This window comes from Macrobrachium nipponense, chromosome 23, assembly GCF_015104395.2.
Source record: "Macrobrachium nipponense isolate FS-2020 chromosome 23, ASM1510439v2, whole genome shotgun sequence".
Lineage (NCBI taxonomy): Eukaryota > Metazoa > Arthropoda > Malacostraca > Decapoda > Palaemonidae > Macrobrachium > Macrobrachium nipponense.
Genome location: NC_061090.1, coordinates 46793657 through 46818505, shown reverse-complemented (window position 1 = coordinate 46818505; position 24849 = coordinate 46793657). Strand labels below are relative to the sequence as shown.

Here is a 24849-nt window from a genome sequence, read left to right as displayed (position 1 = left end):
CACAAATATAATATAAATTTTCATGATAAAATTTATAATTAGGATACTTACCTACTATTAAAGTTAGCTATGTCTCCGTGCCGATTAAGTGAGTCGGCATTCAAACAAAAAAAACAGGTTTTGACGTAGGAAAAACCTATCTTTGGTAGTTGCTGAGTCCTCAAAGGATTTATCCTCCATGGTGTGTGCCAGCGCCTCATGGTGATCAGACTAATATCAAAGAAATATCTTTCAGCCTGATCTTGCAGCCGGGTATTATGCTATAATAATAAACACTATGACAAGTGAAAGGGTATAATGGGCTCAAAGACAAGAAGGAATTTTATCTTGTCTTCAGTGAAGCTGTACCCAGTTTCCTACATCAAAACCTGTAGAAGTGACTATTGTGCATCAGCCATCTTGCTTTATGATTGGGCAGGTTTAAAGACCAAGGTCCATTACTCTGTTGGTCAATGCAGGATGAACGTTTTACCCAAATTCCATAGTTTTTCATCAGGGAAGTGGGAGGGTTTTGAGGACTCAACAGCGACTACCAAAAATAGGTTTTTCCTACGTCAAAACCTGTGTTTTGATAGTGTAGTGGTTGTTTCGTCCTCAAAGGAGCATTACAAAGAAACTGACAGGTGACGAAAAACTTAAGCTCACAAAATTTTCATCCCAATAATTCAAAGTTTAGAACTAAATCATATCGGGTCCAGTGTCAAGCCACTAGTTTCAGTAAAATAGATAACAAAACTAAACAATAGGATATACTTTTAGCTTAAAGTTTTATGGTGACTTACCTAAGCATGCTGGGTATGGTTGTGATCTTGACGCACCTTCCACAGTGATAGTCAACATACCCACCCGTTAGGTAGACCCCTGGTTTTCTGCTGTGGGGCCTATGGGGTCAGAACTAACCATACCACCTACTGATACACAGTGCAGTCAAATTTGTTCTAGCTCATGGCAGTAGTGCTTTAAGAATACTGACTCTGATGACCACCCAGTACATTCAGAGACCTCTTCAAATGATATATTTCTGTAGAAGGCCAATGATGTACTTACTTTCCTAATATCATGTGATTTAGGAAAGGAATGTGGGTTAAGCTTTTTAATGAGGGACACTAAAATTATTCTTAGCCCTTGTAAAGAGAGTGGTTTGTTTGTGCTAGGATGTAGGAAAATTGGCCCTTCTGAAACATTTGCTGTGATCTCTAGGTAAACCTTAAGTGCCTGAACAGGGCATAATGCTTTCTCTGCTAAATTGAGTTTTCTTATAAGACTAGATTTCCTCTTTAAAGGATTCTTATTCTTGGCTAGGAATGATGACCCAGGGGACAACAATAATTGGTTATCTGCAGTTTGTGTGATATATCATCCCCGTCTAAGAGAGCCCAATTCACTAATATGGGCTCCTGATGCTAATGCTGCCAGGAAGATCGCTTTTTGAAGCAGGCAAGCGGTAGTTATTTTAGGTTCATTGAATTGATGAGTACATAAAAGTTTGAGTACCCTTTCAGGAGTGGGTCTTTGTAGAGAAGTGACAACTTCTATGTTGGAATTAATCCCAAATCCATGAAGCAAGGGTTCTATTAATGCAGCCTTGTATGCTATAATTGTTGTGACTGCAAGATGCTTATCTTCAAAAAGGTGTATAAGAAAATTCACAAGGGTTCCTATAGAAATCTTAATTGGGCTCTCATTCTTGATATAATCTAACCATATTCTCCATATGTATGGACTGGTATTGTTGGATGGATGATATCTGTAGTTTTTGCTCAAGGTCTCAGCTTAGAAAGGAGGATGCGTATACGACTTTCCCTCCTACTTTCTGGGATAGTACAGCAGATGGTAATGGAATTGACCTCTTTGTCCGCTGTTGAGGTAGTCGGAACCAATTCCTGTTTGGCCTAGTGGCTATTAGGTAATCTGTTCCTTTGAAGGTTAGGAGCTTGTTCAAAACCTTTGACATCTGGGACTATGAAGGAAAAAGATATATTGTCTTCCAGTTGTTCCAGTCCTGTAGGAAGGCATCTCTCACTATTGCTTGACTGTATAAATTCTGTGACACACATACTGGGAGTTTGTGATTCTCGTATATGGCAAACAGGTCCACCTCTGGTTGTGGACATACATTGTTTATTATTTGAAATGAGCAGTTGTCCAATGACCACTCTGTTGAGGCTGCCATATTCCTTGACAAAAAGTCTGCTATTACATTGAGAGACCCTGCGAGGTGAATTGCAGACAAATGCCATTTCTTTACCTGTGTCATCCGATGGATGGCTAACATTAGCATATTGAGAGGAGGTAAGCGTGGTCCCAATTTGTTAATGCATGACATTGCAGTCGTGTTGTTGTATAGGACCAACAGAATGTGTCTCTTTCAGAGGTTTGAGTTTCTTTGGAGACAGAAAGACAGCCATCAGCTCTAGGAAATTGATATGACAATTCTTTAGGGTAGCTGACTACCTCCCCGCCACCTGATGATCCTCCCAATGTCCTCCCCAACCTGTCAACGAGGCATCTGTGTGTATTGTCACTTTTACAGATGGAGTAGTCAGGGTGACCTATTTTGCCAGAGATTCCTTCTGGGTCCAGGGCCGAAGTATTTCCCCAAGTTTCTGATGCATTTTGTGAGATTTGTCTCACATCCTTTTTCTTGCGTGTGACATCGTAAATTTGTTCAAGTTTTTCAGTTACATTCTGAGTATTGAATCTGCTATAACGCAAACTGTAGCAGACCCATCATATGCTCCAATTGCCGCCTGGAAGCAATGGGCTGTGTCAGGTACCTTTTGAGGTATTGCCATATTCTGTCCTGTGTTTAGAGGGGAAGATACAAAAGGCCATGAACAGTGTCCCAACACATTCCCAGTCACTGAGACTGTCTGCTGGATGTGACGCAGTATTTTTTCCATTTTATTGTAAAGCCTTTTGACTGGTTTTTCAAGCACTCTTTTCTTTTGCACAGCTCCCCAGACTAACCAGTCATCTAAATAAGCTATCAGATGTATTCCTTCTATCCTGAGTTGTCGGACAACTACCGTCACTAATTTTGTAAAGATTCTCGGGGCAATGCTTAGCACGAAAGGCATGACCTTGAATCTGTTTGTATTTTTCCCTATCCGGAACCCTAGGAGGGGGTGGAAGGGAACAGCAATAGGGACGTGCAATTATGAACCTTTCAGATCTATAGAAACTGTACTTTGGCAATGGTAGTCATTCAAATCTTTGGCAAACAATGTGTTTGTTCAACGACGACAAGTCGAGGATCACCCTTTGTTCTGAAGAATCCTTTTTGGGAACAGTGAAGAGACATGAATGGTGATGAATGTAAGAATGTTTCTCTATGGCTCCTTTTAAGAGGGCCTTCTGCACGTAATCTTTCATAGAGGGATCCAGTTTTTGAAAGAACCCTTTCAAGGGTGGGAGGGGCAGCGAGATCATTTCCACCCCAGACCGTTGAGAATAATGCTGTGCCCCCATGGAGAAGCGTTCCATTCCTTTTGATATTTCTAAAGTCGACCCCTAACCAAACAATTCACAGTGGGATTCCCCCTCCTTCCTCTGTCTTTTCCTTTAATGGGCATTCCAGGTGTTGCCTTTCCTTTTCCTTTATAACTAGGTTTTTGGACCCTATGAAAAGCATACCCTTTTTGCTGAGCAGGTTGTTGTCCCTTTTGAGGGGGCTGTCCCTTCTGACTACCTAACTGCATATGAGGAGAGCTATTTGAAGTGAATGAAGGCCTATATGATTTTTGATCAGTGTGCCTTTCTTGGATTGGGTAAGGGGTAATATCTGGTTTTTTATTTCCTGAAGTCTTTTTCCCAATAGAGCATACACTGTGCAATTTTGTTGACATGCTTGCTCTTTTACTTGAGTTACAATAGACTCCTCAAACAGGTCTCGACAGTAGGCATTAGACTGTAATAAGGCAGTCACACTGGGAAGCAACTTGTTGGAGTTTTGAAGAACCTCCATCCGCAATTTTATACGCCAGTCTAAAGTCATATAGAGCTTCCCACAAAGTTCACGTAAGGCTTTTAGCCACAACAGCAAAAATCATCCTAGATTCTCCTGGGAGCCTTTTTGTGGTTACTTCTAACAATGAGGAAGTGATTAAGACACTAAAGAGGTGGAAACTCTGATGTTGATGTCCCCTCTGAAATCTTTCTCATTGGGGTACCAAATTGCTGAGTTGCAATATCTAAGGGGAGCTTTTTCCTATCAAAAGGAAGTTGAAGTGTTGCCCATTCTTTGGTGGAGTCTTTTGAAACTGGGATAACCGAAGCATTAGTTCTGCCAATGGTTCACACTTTCCGGTTACTATGTAGTTTTGAAAATGTGCTTCCACATGGTCTATGATTTTAAATGTGAAGGGGCAGAAGGCTGCTGGTACATGATGAGCAACCTGGGTTTCGTTCATGATGGAAATATACATCCATTTTCCATTTACCTGATGAAGAGTTTCATGTACGGTTCTAAATGCCAAAATGCCAGGTAAGAGAATATTTTCTTTTTGAGGTTTCTCCATGTCTGGCAAAGGTGGTATCAGGCGCCCTTCAGTGTTAGGAAATGCTGTCCTGTCCCTAAATTCAACATAAACTACTTCATGGTCTCTCTCCCATTATTAAGATACTTACCATCCTGAGAGAAAATACACATTGAGGCATCTCGCCAAGGATTATCAGCATCAGAGTAGGATTTAGGAGTTTCTGTTAGATTTTGGTCGTAAGACTCATAACCAGGACTGGCCATTTTGTTGGTTCCAGTTGGGTTAGCACTCTTTACTCTGTTTGGGCAGATTTGGTTTCAACTCTACCTCTTCTACAGCAAGACGCCAGACGCTCACATTTTGGTGTATGCTGTACTGGATGTTCAGAATCATGCAGTATTTTTATTATTTGTTGCTGTTCGGCAGCAAAAACATCTTTGATGTCACTCATTATTTCCTTACGGAACTGATCTAATACCGCAAACTGTGTATCCCTTTTGGGGGAGCTTGCGTAACCTGACTGTGTATCTACAGCCGAGCTGCAGCTGTCTGTTCCCCAGGGGGCAGAAGTTCTGGGTGAATTGCTATAACCTTCTGAAAATGCTAACATTTCCACTGGATTCAGGTAAATCCTTATATCCCTTTCTGAAAGCTGCATCCTTATATCCCTTTCTGAAAGCTACATGGGGGATTGACTTGCTTCTACATGTTTCCCCTATGGTTAAATGACATCTGTGTCCCTGGTTCTTCTGGATTCAACAAGGTTCTTTCCGTATCAATATCTACCTCAAAGTCTTGAAACAATTCCCCTCTAACTGAGGATTTCTCTATTTCCTCCTCAGGATGTACCTGGGGAGTAGTGGTGACTGATATTACTGGGCTTTGGCCCGAATATGGATCTTCAGAGAAGGGGTTGAATATGTGTTGCTGGAGTTCTGCTGGATAGATATAATCCTCCCCTTCCTCACCCTTGCTAAACCCTAGGACCCATCCAGACAGTCTAAAACGGGCAGTTTCATCTTTAAAGCTTGCTGCCAAGAGCTTGCTACAAATTTTGCATATATCAGGCGACCAAACAACTTGTGCTGATCATTACAGGGACTATGTCTATGGCAGGTGGTATGGGCAGTGCCCAATGGGAAAAACCGTACTGAGCAACCAGCTACAGAAAACTTTAAATAAGGGTAATTTCTAAAAATGGACACCTTTATATATTAACGAGTAGTAGATATAATTTTACATGTCAATTTGACACCTAATGTAGATTTTTAGTACATTCTGTAAAATATTTAGGAAATTCTCTGCACCAACTCCACACGGACTGTAAGGAACAGTCCAGTAAATACAGATGCCACTAGGAACTGGGGAGTCAAATATCTTTTTGCTGTTTCTGATACTAGTCCCTGGGGGGGCTACAATCAACCCCTCATAAATAATGGTTAAATTTTAACAAGAAACCCAAATTCAATTACTATAGAGTGTCAATAATTTTCATGTAAACACTCAACGCCGAGTTATTACCTAGATCTGCCTATATCTATGTTAAATCAAACCTTTTGAGGTTTAATTAACTTTGAAGACTTATGTCTATATTACTTAAATTTAGCCCTTATGGATTGGTTATGTTTAGGTTTTACTTTTAATTATAACAACACCCAATACCATTCAGGTTAGTTTTATGACTAAACTGATTTTACCAACCTAAGCAACTTCTCCATAAGGTTTAGGTTCGTATCGCTGGTATAATCTACTCTTACCAAATCTGGTTAAGTTTTTACTTTCTACTGACAAAAATTTAACGTGCAGCCTTATCGCTTAGTTAGGCTACATAATCGAGTTACCATCTATTGTGATTTTTGAGATTTTTAATAAACTGGTCTGTAAACATAATATATATATCATATATATATATATATATATATATATACATATACACATATACGTATATATGCTAGGATACAAAGTCATAGCAAACAGACATTTTTGCTAGGTCTCGAATACTTTTAGTGTGTTGTCTTACCAATAACTAGCCTATATAACACCATCATATAAATACTAACCTTCATGGTAGGTTATTTTACCTTATAAGTAAATTAACACTTACTCTAGGCCTAACTTAGAGTATCTAATTAGAATTACAATTTCAACACTCAATTTCACATGTTATGTAAAAAACCATCACTGAAAATGTAGCCCAAAATTTAGACTACTATCCCATTTGGCACCTGTTGCCAATTTTCGACTATCCTTAGGATACATATTCTAGGCTAACAATTAAAACTAATAGTGTGTTAGTAAGTGTTTACTACTTAACCCAAGGATTAACTAGCTTGGTTTATTTTGGTCATGCTAAATATTTAAATCAAATAAAATCAAAGGTGTAGCCTGTTTATCTACTCCTAGCCACTAGTCACCGAAATATTAGGTCACTACTTAATCAGGGTTATTTGAATCACCTTTAAGATATATAATCTTAGGTTACAGGCCACTGATAATGGCTATTTAAATTTAAAACAATTTGACCTAAATCGACTAGGCTAATAGCTTATGTAGGCTACTGCCTAGGAAATTGCAGACACCACTATCTGAAAAGATTAAATTAATAATGAATTGTGGAGTAGTTTTTTAGTTAAACTTCCAAGAAGAATGACAAAATTTGTTCAAAACGATTCTCGCTTTCATAAAGAAGGCTAGCATGGATTGTGTATCGCGCCGACCACGTGGTCTATAAATGGGACGGGCAAACAAAAAACAGTTTCTGTATTCACAACAAAATTTTGTTCTACAGCTTTTACCCAAAATGTTTCCACTAATTCTTAAAAATAAGCACTAACTTTCAACATTCTGGGATTACATGATTCCTGGAGATCGATCTCGAAGAAAAAAAAGTTTCTCAATACAGAGGAGCACTGGCTGAATAGACCTACGTCTGTGCTGGATCTTGGTCTTTAAACTGGCCTGATCATAAAACAAGATGGCCAATGCACATGTGCAATAGTCACTTCTACAGGTTTTGACGAAGGAAACTGGGTACAGCTTCAGTGAAGACAAAAATAAAATGCCTTCTTGTCTTTCAGTCCATTATGCTCTATCACTTGTCATAGTGTTTATCATTATGGCATAATACCTGGCGACAAGACCAGGATAAAAGATATTTCTTTGATATTAGTCTGATCACCATGGGGCGCTGGCGCACACCATGGAGGGTAAATCCTTTGAGGACGAAACAGCGACTATGCTATCAAAAACATAAATTTTCATGATAAAGTTTATCATTTGGATACTTACCTACTGTTAAAGTTAGCTATATCTCCATAACGATTAGGCCAGTCAGCATTCAAACAAAAAAATTTTAATGGCTGCCTTGATGACTGTCTAGTTTATCTGTTCTCCACCATGTGTGTTTCAAATGTTTTAGCACATGTCAGAATTCTCCTTGACAGCCCACTAACTTGTGGGGAGGCTGGGTGGGGTCTACTTTAACAGTAGGTAAGCATCCAAATAATAAATTTTATCATGAAAATTTATATTATTTGAGATGAATTTTACCTACTGTTAAAGTTAGCTGATTCCCACATTAAGAAGTGGATGGTGGGTAGAGCAGCTAGACAAAAATCTGCTCAGCCAATCGAGCTAAAGGTTTCTTGCATAAAACCCAAAACATTCTTACTTGATCTAGAATCCTTTTTGGATTTTACTACCACCAGAAGTTGTATTCCATTCAGGAAGCAAGGCTCTCATATGTGCAACAGATAACAGCCTTGTGGAGAAAAACACTTTGATTTGGTCAGATGAAACAGAAACGGCATGAAGGGACCCCTGTGCCTGGGTCCAGAAGCCCTATAAAACGACAGTAACTTAAAATAAAAAATAAATACCTTTATGATATAAATGTAAGTTCCTGTACAAAATTTGTACCTTAACGCTCCCCAAAACAAAACAGCCTACAGGATTGCTCTTTCTTCAGTTCCAGAAAAGACTACCCACTACTAGTAGCAGATTAAGGGCTTTAATGTTTTTAAACACTATTCTGCATGCTTAAGGTAGTGAGCGGGTAAAAACCAAATTGCACTTCTACTGCGTCACATCAATCCTATCTTGGAGCAACAAATTGACATAACACTAAATGAAGTTACAACTGCTGCTCACATTATGAATGTTTACCTTCAACAAAGCTAGATATGGGGCTAGTTCTCATGCACTAACCTAATCAAATACATCACAGAGGGCCTCGTGTTCTTTGACAAAGATGTTCTAGGTTTCTAAAAACACAAAAGAAAAGGTTAAATTTGCCTCTTCCAGCTTAATCTTCGACAAATACATTCTAGGTTTTCTAAAACCACTAAACAAAATGTTCACTTTGCCTCTTCCAGGCTCATCTATTGGCAAAGACAGCATCTTCCAGGCTTAACCTTTGACAACGACATCTAGGTTTCCAAAAAACAAAAGGTTAACTTTGCCTCTTCCAGGCTTATTAACCTATCTGATTAAGTTTAACTGCCCCAACAGGACAGAGAAGCGTTTCCTCTTCTCCACTAAGGAGGTTACATTGAAATTCATACAGTTCTTTGTAAGACATAGCCTTAACATCACCCTCAGCTTTACAGCAGGAATATAAAATAACATTCCCTTTAGCAGAGCCTAAAGAAGGGTGCCTGCAATAATTTTACTCATTAACCACCAACAGTGCTACATAAAAGGTTTCATAGTAAATAATTCAGATAAATTCAGAGAGAGTGATATAGAGATGAAGGGTCTTCAATCTCAACACCTTCTGGTGGTGATCCTTGGTAAAATCTACATGCACATGATGCAATACCAAGGAAAGTATGGAATGATAACTTTGAAAGTAGACAGCGAAAAGTCTTACTATTGCTAAGAAAGTAAATAAACATTGTTTACAAGGTTCCAGGTGCTGAAAATTCCTCTAGAATGGCACCCCCAGCAATACACAGACTGCTCCTTCTGACACAAGGCCACAGTTGTTTTCCATTTGATTAAGGATAGATCCTATGATAACTTGAAAATCCCCTAATTGGGCGGGGATATTCTAGCATCTCCATGCAGGTAAGGAGATGGATAAGTTAGTGAAATTACACAGAATTGTATAGTCAAATTGATTTCCTCTTAATGGCGGAATAAGAGAGACATCTACCGAGAGCTCTGGAAATTCTGAAAATCATTTGCTGTGAGGCTACAAAGGCTCTACAGGAGACGCTAAGCAATTCTTGAACTTGAAGTCACTCAATATTACTTAGGAGATACAAGGGGCAGGCATATGAGTCTGAAACAGGCCACATTAACCCCTTCTTTACCGGGTGGGTGAGCAGAATGTAAACATTGCGTTTGCTGCCGAACTGAATCTCTCGGTAGTGACTCAAGTTTGGAGGGGTGCCGATCGTAAAAATATTTGCCAAAAATACACTAATCAAGACAGGCTAATGAAATTATCAGGTATTATTAGCACTACAATAACGCATATTCTCTGTTAGTTTTATCATCCTACAGGGAAAATAAATGATTTTATGAAAAAAAATGTGAAACTCGGTGTCCCTTGTACAAGGGACACTGGTGGTCGGTGAGAAAACTACGGTCTTGAATAGAAATTCGGTCTTACAGAATGTTGGTATATCGCACCTGGAACATGCACATAAAGTATTATCAAAATAGAACCGTAAATAAGCACGTAATAACAAAAAAAAGAGCAAAAACTAAAGCGAAAGCCCCGCCAATAAATATGGAAATCGCAATTTTTATAGTATATCTTTCAAAAATTGGTCAATGTCATTTTCTACGTTTTCTAAGATTAGTTTCATCACAGAAAACAACTTTAGGGGCATCAGGGGTATCTAAACTAATTTTTCAAGTTTCTTGTCCTCAGAAAAAATCGCTTTTTCTCTGGTTTGTTTTTTTTATATTATATATAAGTTACTATAAGGCTTTATTTCTACCTTCATTTATCTGGTGTTCATATCTTTTATTTGTAAAATGTAATGTGAATAAATAAATAAATACAGTAAATGATGATACAACTGGTTTTTTACTTGGGTAGAAGTTATTACATGTTTACGCTTGTCTGGTTTTGTGATTTTTTGTTGAGACGCAGTTCATCTGTCACCTACACACTACTATAAGCAATAATAATATTTTTTTGGGTTCATCATACGTCTGGCATCGTGTCATACTGTTTATTTTTTTGCTCCAAACTCTCAAACCGAAATACAGAATGATTGGAAGTCCCTATCTGAAAAGAGGAGTTTTGGTGGTACTACGCATACCACCTTTATGCACCCGGTGCGGTGTAGTAGACTTGAATGGTGGTACCCACCTACCTCCAAACAAACTTTCGGTAATGAAGAGGTTAATGAAACATGTCCACTGTTCAAGCCTGGGGCCATCAAAGGAATAGTAATCGTCTGGGTGTTCTTGTTCATCTACATACGTACTAGTAAGCCTACATGAGGAGCTCCCACAGCAACTGCTGAACTTATGGCTGTAAAGAGGAAATGTCAGTACTACTATATCAGTATTAGACCTACCATAGGAAAAAACCATCGGCTGGTTAGGGCTAACTACAGACGAAGGTTCACCCGGAAGGGGAGACAAGGAAGCTTATGCCTTGACATAATTAATTACTTCTGCAGTCTATCTGCTTCCCTTCTTTTCTTATATCTGATACTTTAACCATAAGATCCTTAGGCCAATCCAAGCATTCCTCACACACTGTACCCCTGCAGTGGTACAAACATTATGCTGATCTACCTCAAATTTAGGCATCCTGCTTACACAGTGATCATTCCAACATAATCTGATGTTAGTAGAGTTGCTTCCAGTGGAAGACATCCTAAGAAGATTAAAATTACATCTCTGGGCTCAGTTCGTGTCGCTGCGCGAAATAATCCTTTAATTCATTATTTCTTAGGTAAATGATCTAACAAATACCAGAGAATAAACAAAATAAAGAAAAGGTCAGTATAACTGACTCACTCACCCACAAGGAGGGCGTCGGTATGAACACTAGGGCGAGTGAGACCACTACCACGAACTTCTTGTCAATTAGAAATTTCCTACAACAAAATCCCACAAGAAGAGAGCCGACCCACAGAACGGGGCAGCAACTACTACTACTACAACCCACGCTTAGGTGACTGCTGCGCCTCTGGTGGCCATCCTTTAAAGTTAGAGGTCTACGAGACGCCGCATTTTTTCTTGCTCTGTGTTTTCGTGCCCTTTTTGAGGATTTTCTGCCATTATGGAACGCTCAGCCATCGCATCAGCTAAGTTAAGTATTCCGAAAGGTTCCTATTTAGTTTTTTCCTTCCTTGAGTCAGTATTTGCCGTTTTTTAGGTATAAATACGAATTCTCGGTCGGAAGCATGGCGGCATTGTTCTGCCTCGTGGCGGGTTCGTTCTCGGTCTCCCATACCTGGAACCTTCCCTTTATTCTATGCGTCTCTAGACCTTTTTATGATTATTATTCGTTAGGGGATCTAGCCTGCATTGGTTTTATGTCATGCATGCATGTCTTTCTATACCTTACGTAGGCATTATCTCTTCCATCCAGACCCTAGCCATAGCTCTTAGTATCGGCCCAGGCTAGCTTTGAGTGGTAGACTTTCTTTCGGGTTAGTCGTACACTCCTGGATTTTTCTCTAACTATATTTATTTCCCCTACTTTTGTGTTATTTTAATTATTTTATTTGGTTTTGGTTAGCCTAGGGCGTCTGGTACGTTATCTTAGCCTAGGTTTATGGTATCATGGTCCCCATTAGTTTTTGTTGCTTCCTTATTATTTTGTCAAGTGCATCAGCTGTTGCATCTTGCTGATCAGTTTGGTTGCATTAACCTAGGCTATCGATTTCGTTGTTTATTTCGTGTTATCATATCGTGGTCACCCTGTGATCGCGGTACAGCCAGACGCCCGTCCCAGTCACCCTGCCCTCCTTCCGTTCTCCCATAGAGTTGGGGGGAGGGAGGTCCGTCCTTGCTCGCTCCATCCGGGCCTGTCTCCCTCTCTCCCTACGCGATGGGAGTAGGGGAGGCTGGACAGACACTGGACTGGGAGTGACCTTGTCTCTCTGCTTCACGGTGCTCCGTTGTGGCGAAGTGGGGGGGTTGGCCTCCCCCCTCCTTTGTTGCTCCGTCGCTCTGCTGTAGGCTCGAGTTCTGTTTCGCCCTCTCGCCCCCTCCCTGTGTTGTCGGTGCTCTGTTTTCTTCCCGGAGCCCCCGTCGATTGCGAGGGAGGGAGCTAGTACCCTGCCTACTGGCAGACCTCAGGTGTACAGTCGGTCTCCTTTGCCTTAACCATCCCGTCTCTCCGGCGCAACCGGCGGAGACGGACACCACCGCGATTCGGAATCGTCTTCTGGAATTTTGTGCTATTTTATGCTTAAGTTAATCATAAGTTATTGATAAGTTATCTTAAGCTGGGTCACTCCCTTGCCCTCTGTTTTCTACTCCGGCTCACACCGGAGCTATATTTTATGCCTATTAAGGCGGTAGGGGAGGGGTTATGCCCAAAATTTTCCACTCTCCGGCATGCAACGGAGTTCTAGAGTAGCCCTGTAAGTGTTATAATGATACTCATGTATCCTTCCACTTACAGACTACCAACTGTGAGCACCCAGGATGCAACGCCGTGCTCCAGGACCCCTGTGGACATGAAGTCTGCAGAACCCACGCTCCGTGCGCGACTCCTCACGGGAATCGAATCTGCAGGTCTGGTTCCACGAAACGTGTACGATCTGCTATGATCTTGTGAGTCAGTTTTTGGACGGGGTAAGTATTTCCAGCTGTATATATAGCATGTAAATACTGCATTATATCTTAAGTTTAAGATTCAAATATATCTTTTAAGCTTAAGTTCTCCATATTTTGTGAAATATATGCCCAAAATGTGTAGGCCTAAGGCTCTATTTTAGTCTAAGGTTGAAGCTCAACTTTAAACTAAAAACTAATAGACACCCTCTCTTACAGGCTGCCGCTGTTAGAGAGACCGACCTTGCAACCTTGAGGGCTTGGGTCGGCGGCTTCGGCAAGAACGCCGCCAAGGGACAGCCCTACTTTCTTGAAAAGAGGATGGCTGTCCTGCTGTTCCCTGGCGCCTCTGGATCTTCTTCTCCCGCTATATCTACTGCTTCCTTCCAAGGCTTTACAGGAGCTGAGCTCCAGTATTCTACGCCTAGCGCTTCTGTGAAACCCAAGGTGAAGGGGCACAGAGCGCAGAAAACCCTAACGAAGGCGTCGTCGTCGTCCAAAAAGACTTCGTCGGCGTCATCGTCTCGTAAGTCTTCGGCTTCAAATCCCGGAGCAGAGAAGGGTAAATCTTCTGCTTCAGGCTCTAGGTCCTCCAAGAGCAAGTCCTCCAAGGAGAGGCCCCGTACTCCGGCGGAGTCAACGGTCTCTCCTCCTCCTGAGGTACCTCTACCGAGTTACCCTTCCACCTCTGCATCGGCTCCAGCCTTTGATCCCAACGCCTTCTCCATTGGGATGATGCAGCAGATGGGGGACTTGGTAGGCTCTTTGAGGAACAGTATGGAGCAGATGTTCTCCCAGTTACCCGACAGGATCACGACACAGGAGAACATAATATCCGGGTTCAACCAGGCCCCTCAAGCTACTCCTCCGGCACCTGGTGTTGGTCTAGTACAGCTTCCTCCCCATGATTCTCTGCCCCCGTTCTCAATGAACAACCCCTGGAGAGTGGCTTCATACGCCCCTTTCCAGGACGGACTCATCTCCATCCCGGAGTGCGGCACTCGAAGGATTGAAGACTTCGAGTTCTATCCGGAGAACCTTCAACCGCCGTTCATTGGCTACGCCAGACTAACGGAGGCAGCTATGACTAGGGAGGATAAGGTCCCGAGGGAGACAGTGCTGTACTCCCGGGACCAGGCTCAAAGGGAGTGGCTTCGGTGTCTAGAGGAGATGGACTGCTCGAACACCAGGATTCAGGCTTTCAAGAGTCCCTTCACCATCTTTCAAGAGTCCCTTCACCATCTTTACGATGGAGGAAGAGGCTCTTCTCCCCTTCTTAACGAAGATCGCCACTGTCACCATCCCAGCTGGCCTGAAGGGAGAACCCTTACCTCAGTTAAGGGAAGCAGATCCCACTTCTCCTTTGCTCCCTTCGCTTGGAGATTTGTGGGAGGATATGCCAAACTCCTTCTCGGCAGGTAAGCTCAAACCGGACTGCGCCATGAACCAGTTCGGCGAGAAGCTACCTAGACTTCCTGATAGCCTCATTCAAGCTGAGTTTGAGGCCAAGTCTAGGCTTGCCAGGTCGATGAACACCATGGCAATGACAGAAGTAGCGGCTATTTCCTATGCTTCAGAGCCGCTCTTCAAGTTATTGACTAAGTCACAGACTTATACGGTCCAATCGGACCTGTACGAGTTTGTGACAGCCAGAGTCAATTGCCGAAAGCATGTCCTCCAGGAAGCAACTATTCGGCATGAGCCGAATAAGCTGCTTTCCTCAAACATCTGGGGGGCAGACCTCTTCCCAGAAGCAATGGTCAAGAAGGTCCAAAATGAGGCAACAAGGCTCAATCAGAGCCTCAAGGATCGTTGGGGGCTCACTGCTAAGAGGCGCCAAGATCAGTCTACAGCAGGCAAGAAGCTGAAAAAGGCTAAACGATACCAGCCTTATCAAAAGAAGCCTCAACGTTTTAACCAAGCTGTGTCAGCGGTTGCCGATTGTGCAATCAGCCAGCCTTCTACCTCGAAGACTACCGGCTCAGCCCATTTACGTGATTTCCCCTCAGGCTCAGCCTTCCACCTCCTTCGCTGTCTCCCCCGCCTTTAACCAGTGTTCGAGGGCCAAGCCTTCCAACACTATGACCGGTTCGGCAGGGGAGGTAGAGCTAGGGGATCCTTTCGTCAGAGAGGATCAGGAAGGTCGTTCAACAGGGAAAAGCACTTCCGTGGAGGCCGCGGGGGTCACTCGACCCAGCAGCAGTGAGATCTCCAAGGTATTATTATTATTATTATAAAAGTAGTTTAACCAGACCACGAGCTGATTTTCAGCTCTCCTAGGGCTGGCCCGAAGGATTAGATAAAATGCCAGGTCTAGCTCTTAGGCCAGAGCTGGGACCAAGTTGGTCATTCAGGATAAATAAATACATTGAACCATGGCAAATGCTTTCAATACTAGAACACACACACAATAAATACTTTACTCATGTTCCCTTACATACATACTAAAACGGTATATTAAAATTCAGAATTAGTTTTAACTTTTGAAATGTTTTAAAAATTCACTAAAAACACCAATGTTTTATATTTTATCAATTAAAATGCAGTTCCTCAAAAAAGTCAAAATCGGAACTACCGAAAATGTAAAAGATTCTGACAAAATTTCTTTTATGTCTTATTTCCAAAAGTTGACAGTCTCTGCTGGTCATACTTTGGACACTCGCACAAGACATGTCTGACTGTTACCAACTCCTTGCACTCCGAACACTCTGGAGCAGAGTCGTGTGGGCTGCTCATTAAGTGTCCATGTGTCAGACGGGTATGGCCTATATGTAGACGTGTCAGAATTACTTGTTCATGTCTCTCTCTTGATATGATGAACTCCATTTTCCAACATCAGGTTTTATTTGCTTTAATTTGTTATTTTCTGACTCTTCATTCCAAATATGTTGCCATTTCCTTAAAATACCCATCTTTATGTATGTTATCATAATCACTCATTGGGAGATTCACACTTGATCTTGTCATTTGTATTGCTTCTTTGGCTGCTTTGTCAGCCTCTTCATTTCCTTTGATCCCTACATGGGCAGGGATCCAACATATTTCTACTTTTTTCCCAATAATATCTAATTTATGAAGTGATAATTTTAATTTGTTGTACTATATATTTTTTGGTTTGTAACTCTGGATGGCTTCTATGGCACTTCTCGAGTCACTAAAAAATCACAAAATTATTGAGTGATGTTTCTTTAATTATTTTTATGGCCGAGGCTATTGCGCAAAGTTCTGCTGTGAATATTGAAGCTGTATTAGGAGAGAGAATTGGTATGATTTGTCCTGGGACACTGCAGCATATCCCACATCCATGTTCCGATTTAGATCCATCTGTGAATATTGCATAATGTGGACCTTTTCGGTTCATATGTTCTATTGTATGTTGTCTATGGTGTGATGGCGTATATAAGTATTTTTTTGATAAATATTTTAATTGTGTGCAAGTTTTCATTTTATTCATTGTCCAAGGCGGAGGTAATTTTACTACTGGAGGAATTTGTATATTACATTTAGTGACTCAAACAGTCTTCTAGCTCTAATTGGAAAAGGGGGTGGATGATTGTTTATAAAAAATATCTCTGAGTTCAAATAATTTTTTTGTTGGAGAATCGCTTGTCCTAATTCTCAGAGCACTCTTCATTATAACAAGCTCTCTATGGAGAGAGAGAGGTAGTTCACCACATTCAACTGTAAGGAAGAGGTCGGTGATGATTTAAAGGCTCTGAACTATTCTAAGGCCAATCATTATGAACTGGGTCCAACGTTTTCAGGTGCTGCGTCTGACGCCGAGCCATATACTTCGCTACCGTAATCAATTATAGATAGGACTGTTGCTTTGTACAGTAATGTAAGGGTTTGTCTATCGGCTCCCCAATTAGTGTTTGGATAATTTTCTAATTAGATTTAATGCTTTTTTACATTTTGATTTCAAGTATGTTATGTGTGGTTTTCCGTTTAGTTTTTAAGTGAGTATCAAACACTAAAACCTAAAAATTTGTTTTCAGTTTGTCTAATGGTTATACTATGATTTTCTGATTTTTAAATCTATTACTTCATCATTCATCCATCTTTTATCTTTATAAAATACTACTGCTTGAGTCTTATGTATGGATAACTTAAATCCTACAGATGAGGTCCATTCATTTATTTTTTATAATACTTTTATTAATGATGTGTTCTGCATGTTTAATACGAGAGGCTGAATAATATATGGCAAAATCATCCATGTAAGGGTTGCTTTTAATTCCAGTGGGTAGATTTTTTATTAATATCATTAATTGCCAGGGTAAACAGTGTGCCACTAAGGACACTTCCCTGTGGAACACCATTTTCAAGTGGAAATGTTTTTCGATAATACATCATCGATTCTCACTTGAAAGCTACGATTTGTTAAAAAGTTTTGGATGAACCTAGGTAAATGTCCACGAATGTTGTTATTTTGTAAAGTTTTTAATATAGGGTACCTCCAGGTAGTATCATAAGCCTTTTCGATGTCAAAAAAGACTGCTACAGTTATTTGCTTTCGCTCAAAATCCTCTTCGTATATGGTCTTCGAGGGTTAGAGAGAATCTAACGTAGATCTGTTGCACTGTGACCCAAATTGAGTGGGAGTCAAGATTTTATTTTCTCGAATGTGCCATGTTAATCGAGCATTTACCATTTTTTTCTAGTAACTTGCACAAGCAACTTGTTAGAGAAATTGGTCTGTAGTTATTTGCATCACTTGGATCTTTTCCAGGTTTGGGGATAGGAATAATTATAGCTTTACGCCATTCATCAGGAAATAAATTTCTAAGCCATAAATGATTATAAAATTGTAACAAGTATGTCTTCGCCAGAGGTGCTAAGTGGCAGATCATCAAAACAAATATTGTCACCTCCAGGAGCAGATTTATTGCTGTTAGTGAGAGCATATTCAAACTCTTCCATATTAAATTTTCTATTATAATATATGTCTTCTATTGTTTCGAAATTTATTGTTATTAGTTCTATATTATTTTTCTTATGCGGAAGTGATCATCTAAATTTCTGTCACTACTTACATTCGCTAAGTTTTCTCCTATTATATTACTCATTCTTTTGGATCGAGTATTCTTTTTCCGTCTTTTTAATATGGCATGTCTGGGTGGTTTCATATGGGTACCATTTATTTTCCTGAATTTTTCCCATATTTTATTTAGGGAGTATTATTAGAGAGATCGATACATATTTCCTCCATGAAATTATTCTTCCTTGAATTACTTCCTTTCGAAATTTTGCAGATATTTTGTGTATATAGGTTTTAATGCCTCAATTTCTAGTAACAATATAATCATTTTTTGTAAAGTACTTTCTAATATTGGTAATGTTTTTATTTATTTTACTGAACTTTCTATTCAAATTATCCAATCGTCTCCCTATAGAGTGTTTATATTTATTAATTCTGTTAGCTTTTCGGACCACCATGGAACTTTGTGTTTTTGTTGGATGGGGTTTTGAGTTTGGTATTGCTTTATCAGCAGCATTTTTGATGAAATGAACAAGAAAACTTATTAGTTTCATTATGGTCTTTTAGATATTCAAATGGTGGTATACTTCTAGTATGCATTCATATTGCTCCCAGTCTGCTTTATAAATATTATAATGAGGAACGTGTTTTGCTGGGTTATTTTGTAAAAAGGAAATTAATATTGGGAAATGATCACTGGTGTACAAGTCATCAATTGTGTTCCAATCTAACCTGTCAACCTATACTTGTTGAACATAGAGTTAAGTCTACAGAGGAAAATGTTCCATGTGTGAATGAATATGTGCTAACTTCATCATCATTTATACAGCATATGTCATTTGAATCTATAAGTTCTTCTACTTTACTTCCTGCTCTATTGAGTTTGAACAGTTACAGTCCCATATTGGTTGTGAGCATTTAAAATCCCCTACTATTAACATAGGTTCTTTGGCATTTTTAAGTAATTCTCCAAGTTTATCAATATTGTAATTTTTATTTGGTTGGTTGTATAAATTATAAATGGTATAATTATAGTTTTTAATTCGAATTTTAATACTGATATTGGAGGTCAGCTATGTTTACAGGTACTTTGTCATAACATACTTTGTTATGTACATATATGGCTGTACCTAAATTTCCTTCTTCTACCTGTGATGTTGATATTAAGGTATATTTACCTATTGTTGGAATTGTATTATTGACATGTTGTGGACATAATATCATTGGTTCATATTCCTTTAATAACCTTTGTACTTCTCCCAGGTGTAATCTGGTCTGTAGACCATTCACGTTCCATTGTATAATATAACTATTGAAAATATTATGTTATATCGGTCGTGTTTTGTTTTCTTTTTTTGTATTATCATCAACTTGAATTTTTTCTAAAATTTTATTTACCACATTCAGTTGTTTATCTTTATAATATTTTAAGTGCTCAATGCACATACATCCTTTTTCATGGGTGTAAATCGGTGGCCTCTTTCTTTCTATATTTCATAAAATTTCTTATAATATTTGTTAGCAATCTTTGTAATATTTTTGTTATCTTTGCACAATGCAATGAAGCAATCATTGCAGCCACATGTGTTGTCATGTATATATACTGCTTTATTTGTTTCTTATTTTGTACCGATTATTGGTGATGGAGTAATCTCATCACCCTTGACATAGTCACCATCATCCATGGTATGGTTCTCCTCCACTTCTTTGTTTTTTGGATCTCTGCATCCATAGGTTTTATTATTATTTTAGGAGATAAAGGGTATGTCCACATTTTGTTTTTGTTCTTTCTTCATATCTTTGGTTTTGGTTTGACTGATGTTTCTCTGATTATAGTTGGTTTCTTTGTTTTTGGTGGTGTTCTCTCTAAAGGTCTTTTTTTTTCTTTAATTTTCGGTACATCACAACTTCCTACTTCCACCTCTGTGATAGTATTTTCTTGTGCTTCTATATGCATTAACACCTCAAATGAATTTGATAGAATATTATCTAATTCATTTGCACTTGTTTCCTGATTTTTTACTATCTTATTTGTTTTTTCTGCATATTACAGACTTCTTCTTGAGATCTACTTTGTTGCATCTTGTTACTTACTATCTGTATGTTTTTTTGTTTCATTACTGGTTCCCGTTATAGAGGAATATGTACGTTTCTTAGCAGGATATTGAATTCCTCTCAACTTTTAATTCTAATTTAGCCTCTGCTATAGGCATGCCTGTCCTTTCTTTTAACATTTTTAGTTCAGTGTTGTATATGTAATGCATGCATTCTTTGGATCTAGCATGATGATTCTGCTCACAGTTTACACACTTAGGTTCACCGCACTTCCATTTGGTGGTGTGTTTCTGTAGATCCACAGTAAGCGCACACCGGTTCATTCCTACAATTTCTCTTTGTGTGTCCATACTTACTGCAATTTTGACACTGCAGTGGCTTTGGAATATAGGGTCTTAATTCTCTATTTTGACCTAGAATTTTTATTTTGTGAGGTAGATCTGAACCCTCAAATTTTATTTTTGCTATTTTTTTAGTATTTGTTTATTACCTCTTTTGCTTATTGCATCATAAACCTCGCAATCCTCTACCTTGGGGTATCTCTTTTTGAGAGAGTCTAACAGCATTTTCTTATTTATTGGCTCGTCGTTATTGTCAGGAAGTACGATGGTACCTGGATACTGTTCATATTATCAGGTGTTTTTTTACTTTGACAATAATGTTATCTATTGTTTTTAAAGACAAATAATCTTCAGACTGACTTTTTGTTTTTGTTTAGCTTCTATAAGCCAAGTCTTTTCTTTTATTTTTCTGAACGACATTTCTGCCGTGGATGGCTATTTAATAAGCAATTTTCCAATTTCAAAGCTGAAATATTTTGTTCTGCTTCCATAGTAAGAAACCTTGACCAACTTCCACTCCCAAAGAGGGAGTCAAAGTGAGTCAAAGTTGGGTCATGTCGGTACTTAGGTTTCCTTGGTCTGGTATATGGTATTAAAGTTTTAATACCAACCTGGTCTTTGTGACTTGAGCTTTCTTCAGAGTGGTCCAAATCCGTTCCAGAAGTCGTGAGGGGGTTTGGTAAATTTTCCATATAATTAAGATTTAAATTTCGTCCAGGATGAGGTCCCTCTCACCAGGGAGGCCCGACTGGGGGAGGAGCAATACTGTTACACCATGGTAACTGCCCTGGGACACTCACCTGGATATACGCCATACCCACAATGCCTTAAGGGTCGTCAGTCCCATGAGATCGGACCCAGCACTGCAGGCATGGCTTGACATAAAAATTTCCCCTCGCTCAACCACGTCAGGTACTCTAGTTTTACGGGTGGAGTGTCATGCCGTCCAACTCCACCCTCCATCAAGTTAAAAGAGCAGTCAATTCAATAGTCCAAAACTATGCCAAGGTCGTCAACGAAAGGAGGAGAAGTGAAATGGGGAAATTTAAAAGGAGGAGGAGTAAAGGAGTTAAAAGGTCCCAATGTTCAGTTGGATCCACAGCAGAGAGCGTAGGCATAAAGGGGCATACTCTCTCTGCAGTGGATCCCTAAGCCCCCCACCTCGTCAAGGAGTTGTGATCAGGGGGTCTCCAAGGTAGGAGGGAGGCTGTTTCTCTTCCGGCATCGGTGGGGATTCAGCAAATGGGCACAGAGCATTGTGTCGAAGGGCCTGGGTTGGAGTTGGATTGGAGACCCCCCTCCACCCAGACCATTCCTTCAACTTCCATCGAAAGAACTGACGGAGTATGCGGAGGAGCTCCTCCAGAAAGGAGCAATAGCGAGAGTCAACAGATTAAAGTTTCAGGGTCGCTTGTTCAGCGTACCAAAGAAAGGCTCATTAATAAGAAGGGTAATCTTAGACTTGTCCCGCTTAAACTTGGCCATTCGCTGCGACAAGTTCAAAATACTGACTATCTCGCAGGTGCGGACCTTACTTCCCCGTGGGGCCGTCACCACCTCTATCGATCTTACAGACGCATACTATCATATCCCTATTGCAAGACACTTTCGCCCTTACCTGGGCTTCAGACTAGGAGATCAAGCATTCTCCTTCAAGGTAGTTCCTTTCGGTCTGAATGTAGCACCCAGAGTGTTCACGAAATTGGCGGAAGTAGTCGTTCAACAACTGAGGTCTCAAGGGATAATGGTAGTAGCGTACCTCGACGATTGGTTGATTTGGGCTCCAACAGTCGAGGAATGTCGCAAAGCCACAATGAAAGTCATTCAATTCCTGGAATATCTGGGGTTCCAGATAAACAGGACAAAGTCAAGACTCACTCCGGAGTCCAACTTTCAATGGCTGGGCATCCAATGGAATCTATCCTCCCATACTCTGTCGATTCCATCAGCCAAGAGGAAAGAAATAGCGAAGTCAGTGAAACAATTTCTAAAGTACAGATATGCTTCAAGGAGAAACCAGGAAAGAATCCTGGGTTCCCTCCAATTTGCCTCAGTGACAAACATCTTGATGAAAGCCAAACTGAAAGACTTAACCAGGATCTGGCGCTCGCGAGCAAATGTCAGATCCAGGGACAAGCTATCATCAATACCACAGATTCTGCGGAATCGTCTGCGCCCTTAGACAAAGTTAAAGAACCTGTCCATATCAGTACCCCTTCAGTTTCCCCCTCCGGGAATCCCTATCCACACAGACGCTTCATTAAGCGGCTGGGGAGGATATTCTCAGTTCAAGAAAGTTCAGGGAACATGGTCACCCCAATTCCGCCAGCTTCACATAAATGTATTGGAAGCAATGGCAGTGTTCCTGACTCTGAAGAGGTTACGTCCGCCAAAGAACTCTCATATAAAGTTAGTTCTGGACAGCGCAGTGGTAGTTCATTGTATAAACAGGGGAGGCTCCAAGTCAAGACACCTGAATCATGTCATGGTAGCCATTTTTTCCCTGGCGGACAAGTTCAGTTGGCACCTCTCCTCCACCCATGGCTGGAGGAGAGAAACGTCATAGCAGATGCTCTATCCCTTCAGTTCAGTTCCTGGAGTCGGAATGGTCACTGGACAACAGTTCGTTCCAATGGATTCTCCGGAGGGTACCAGGCCTGCAAGTAGATCTGTTTGCATCTCAAATGAACCACAAACTTCCCCGTTATGTGGCTCCCAACCTGGACCCTCTGGCCTATGCCACGGACGCCCTGTCCATAGATTGGAACAACTGGGAGAAGATTTATGTCTTTCCTCCGGTGAATCTTCTCCTGAAAGTACTGAACAAACTCAGGACATTCAAGGGTCAGGTAGCTCTAGTAGCTCCGGACTGGCCGAAGAGCAACTGGTACCCCTTGATCCTGGAATTGGGTCTTCGTCCTCTTCGAATTCCCAATCCCAGACTCTCCCAGTCAGTACAAATGAAGACTGTGTTCGCTTCCTCAGGAATTCTCAAAACCCTAACTTTATGGACTTCATGAAGTTTGCGGGCAAGAGAGATGCAATTATTGATCCACGAAATATCCTTTTCCTGGAATCGGATAAAAGAGATTCAACTTTAAGGCAGTATGATGCTGCAGTTAAAAAGTTGGCATCCTTCCTGCAGGAAGCAGACATTAAAATCATGACAATCAATTCAGCTATATCCTTTTTCAGATCCTTATTTAAAAAAGGGTTAGCAGCTAGTACTATTACGACAAACAAGTCAGCCTTGAAGAAGATTTTTTCAATTGGGTTTTAACATAGACTTAACAGATTCTTACTTTTCGTCTATTCCCAAGGCTTTGTGCTAGACTTAGACCTTCAGTAAGGCCTACTTCAGTGTCATGGTTTTTAAATGATGTTCTAAAACTGGCTTCGGATACAAATAATACGACATGTTCATTTATAATGCTCTTAAGAAAAACATTGTTTTTATTAAGCTATGCTTCAGGAGCTAGAATTTCAGAACTGTCGGCGTTATCCAGAGATGCGGGTCATGTAGAATTTCTTCCTTCGGGAGAAGTTCTGCTTTCTCCGGATCGCAGCTTTTTAGCAAAGAATGAGGATCCTTTGTTGAGGTGGTAACCATGGAGGGTTATACCCCTTCCCCAAGATCTTTCTCTTTGTCCAGCAACGACCTTACGAGCCTTTCTGTCCAGGACATCCTCATCCTCTTCGGGTCCTCTCTTTAGAAGAGAAAAAGGTGGTACTTTATCAATTAAAGGTATCAGGCAACAGATCCTATACTTTATTAAGCAAGCTAACACTGAATCCTTCCCCAAGGCACACGATGTCAGGGCAGTAGCCACCTCAATCATTTACTTTCAACATATGAATTTTGATGATTTGAAAAAATATACTGGATGGAAATCGCCGACAGTATTTAAGCGTCACTACTTAAAGTCTTTGGAATCTCTAAAATTTTCAGCAGTTGCAGCGGGTAAAATAGTTTCCCCTCCCGACTCTGCTCAGTAGTTTAGTTGAAGATCCAGATCTCCTTTCTACCTATCTCAGCCAACAGTTTGTCTAGCCTACCATGTTCATCTACATTTGCCTTGAGTCTTAGCTGCTCTTGTGATGGTTTAGTGGGTGTCCCTTATTTTTTTGCTAGGGTCACCCACAATTGATTGTACATACTGATCTTTAGGATGTGGTCCCCTTATTTTTATGCTAGGGTGCCACATCCCCATTAACAATGGTTATTGTATTGATT

General features: G+C 40.4%; 1 protein-coding gene across 4 annotated transcripts in view; it reads right to left on the bottom strand.

Moving 5' to 3' along the window:
- The window catches only part of LOC135200289 (riboflavin kinase-like), a gene marked incomplete at its 5' end in the record, with an annotated part of 343009 nt that overhangs the window by 51298 nt on the left and 266862 nt on the right, over positions 1 to 24849 (bottom strand). Inside the window, 1 exon segment of one of the 4 annotated variants that reach the window (XM_064228799.1) lies at positions 23951 to 24322. In XM_064228799.1, the coding sequence (XP_064084869.1) occupies positions 24131 to 24322 (192 nt within the window). 4 annotated transcript variants of the gene reach the window in all.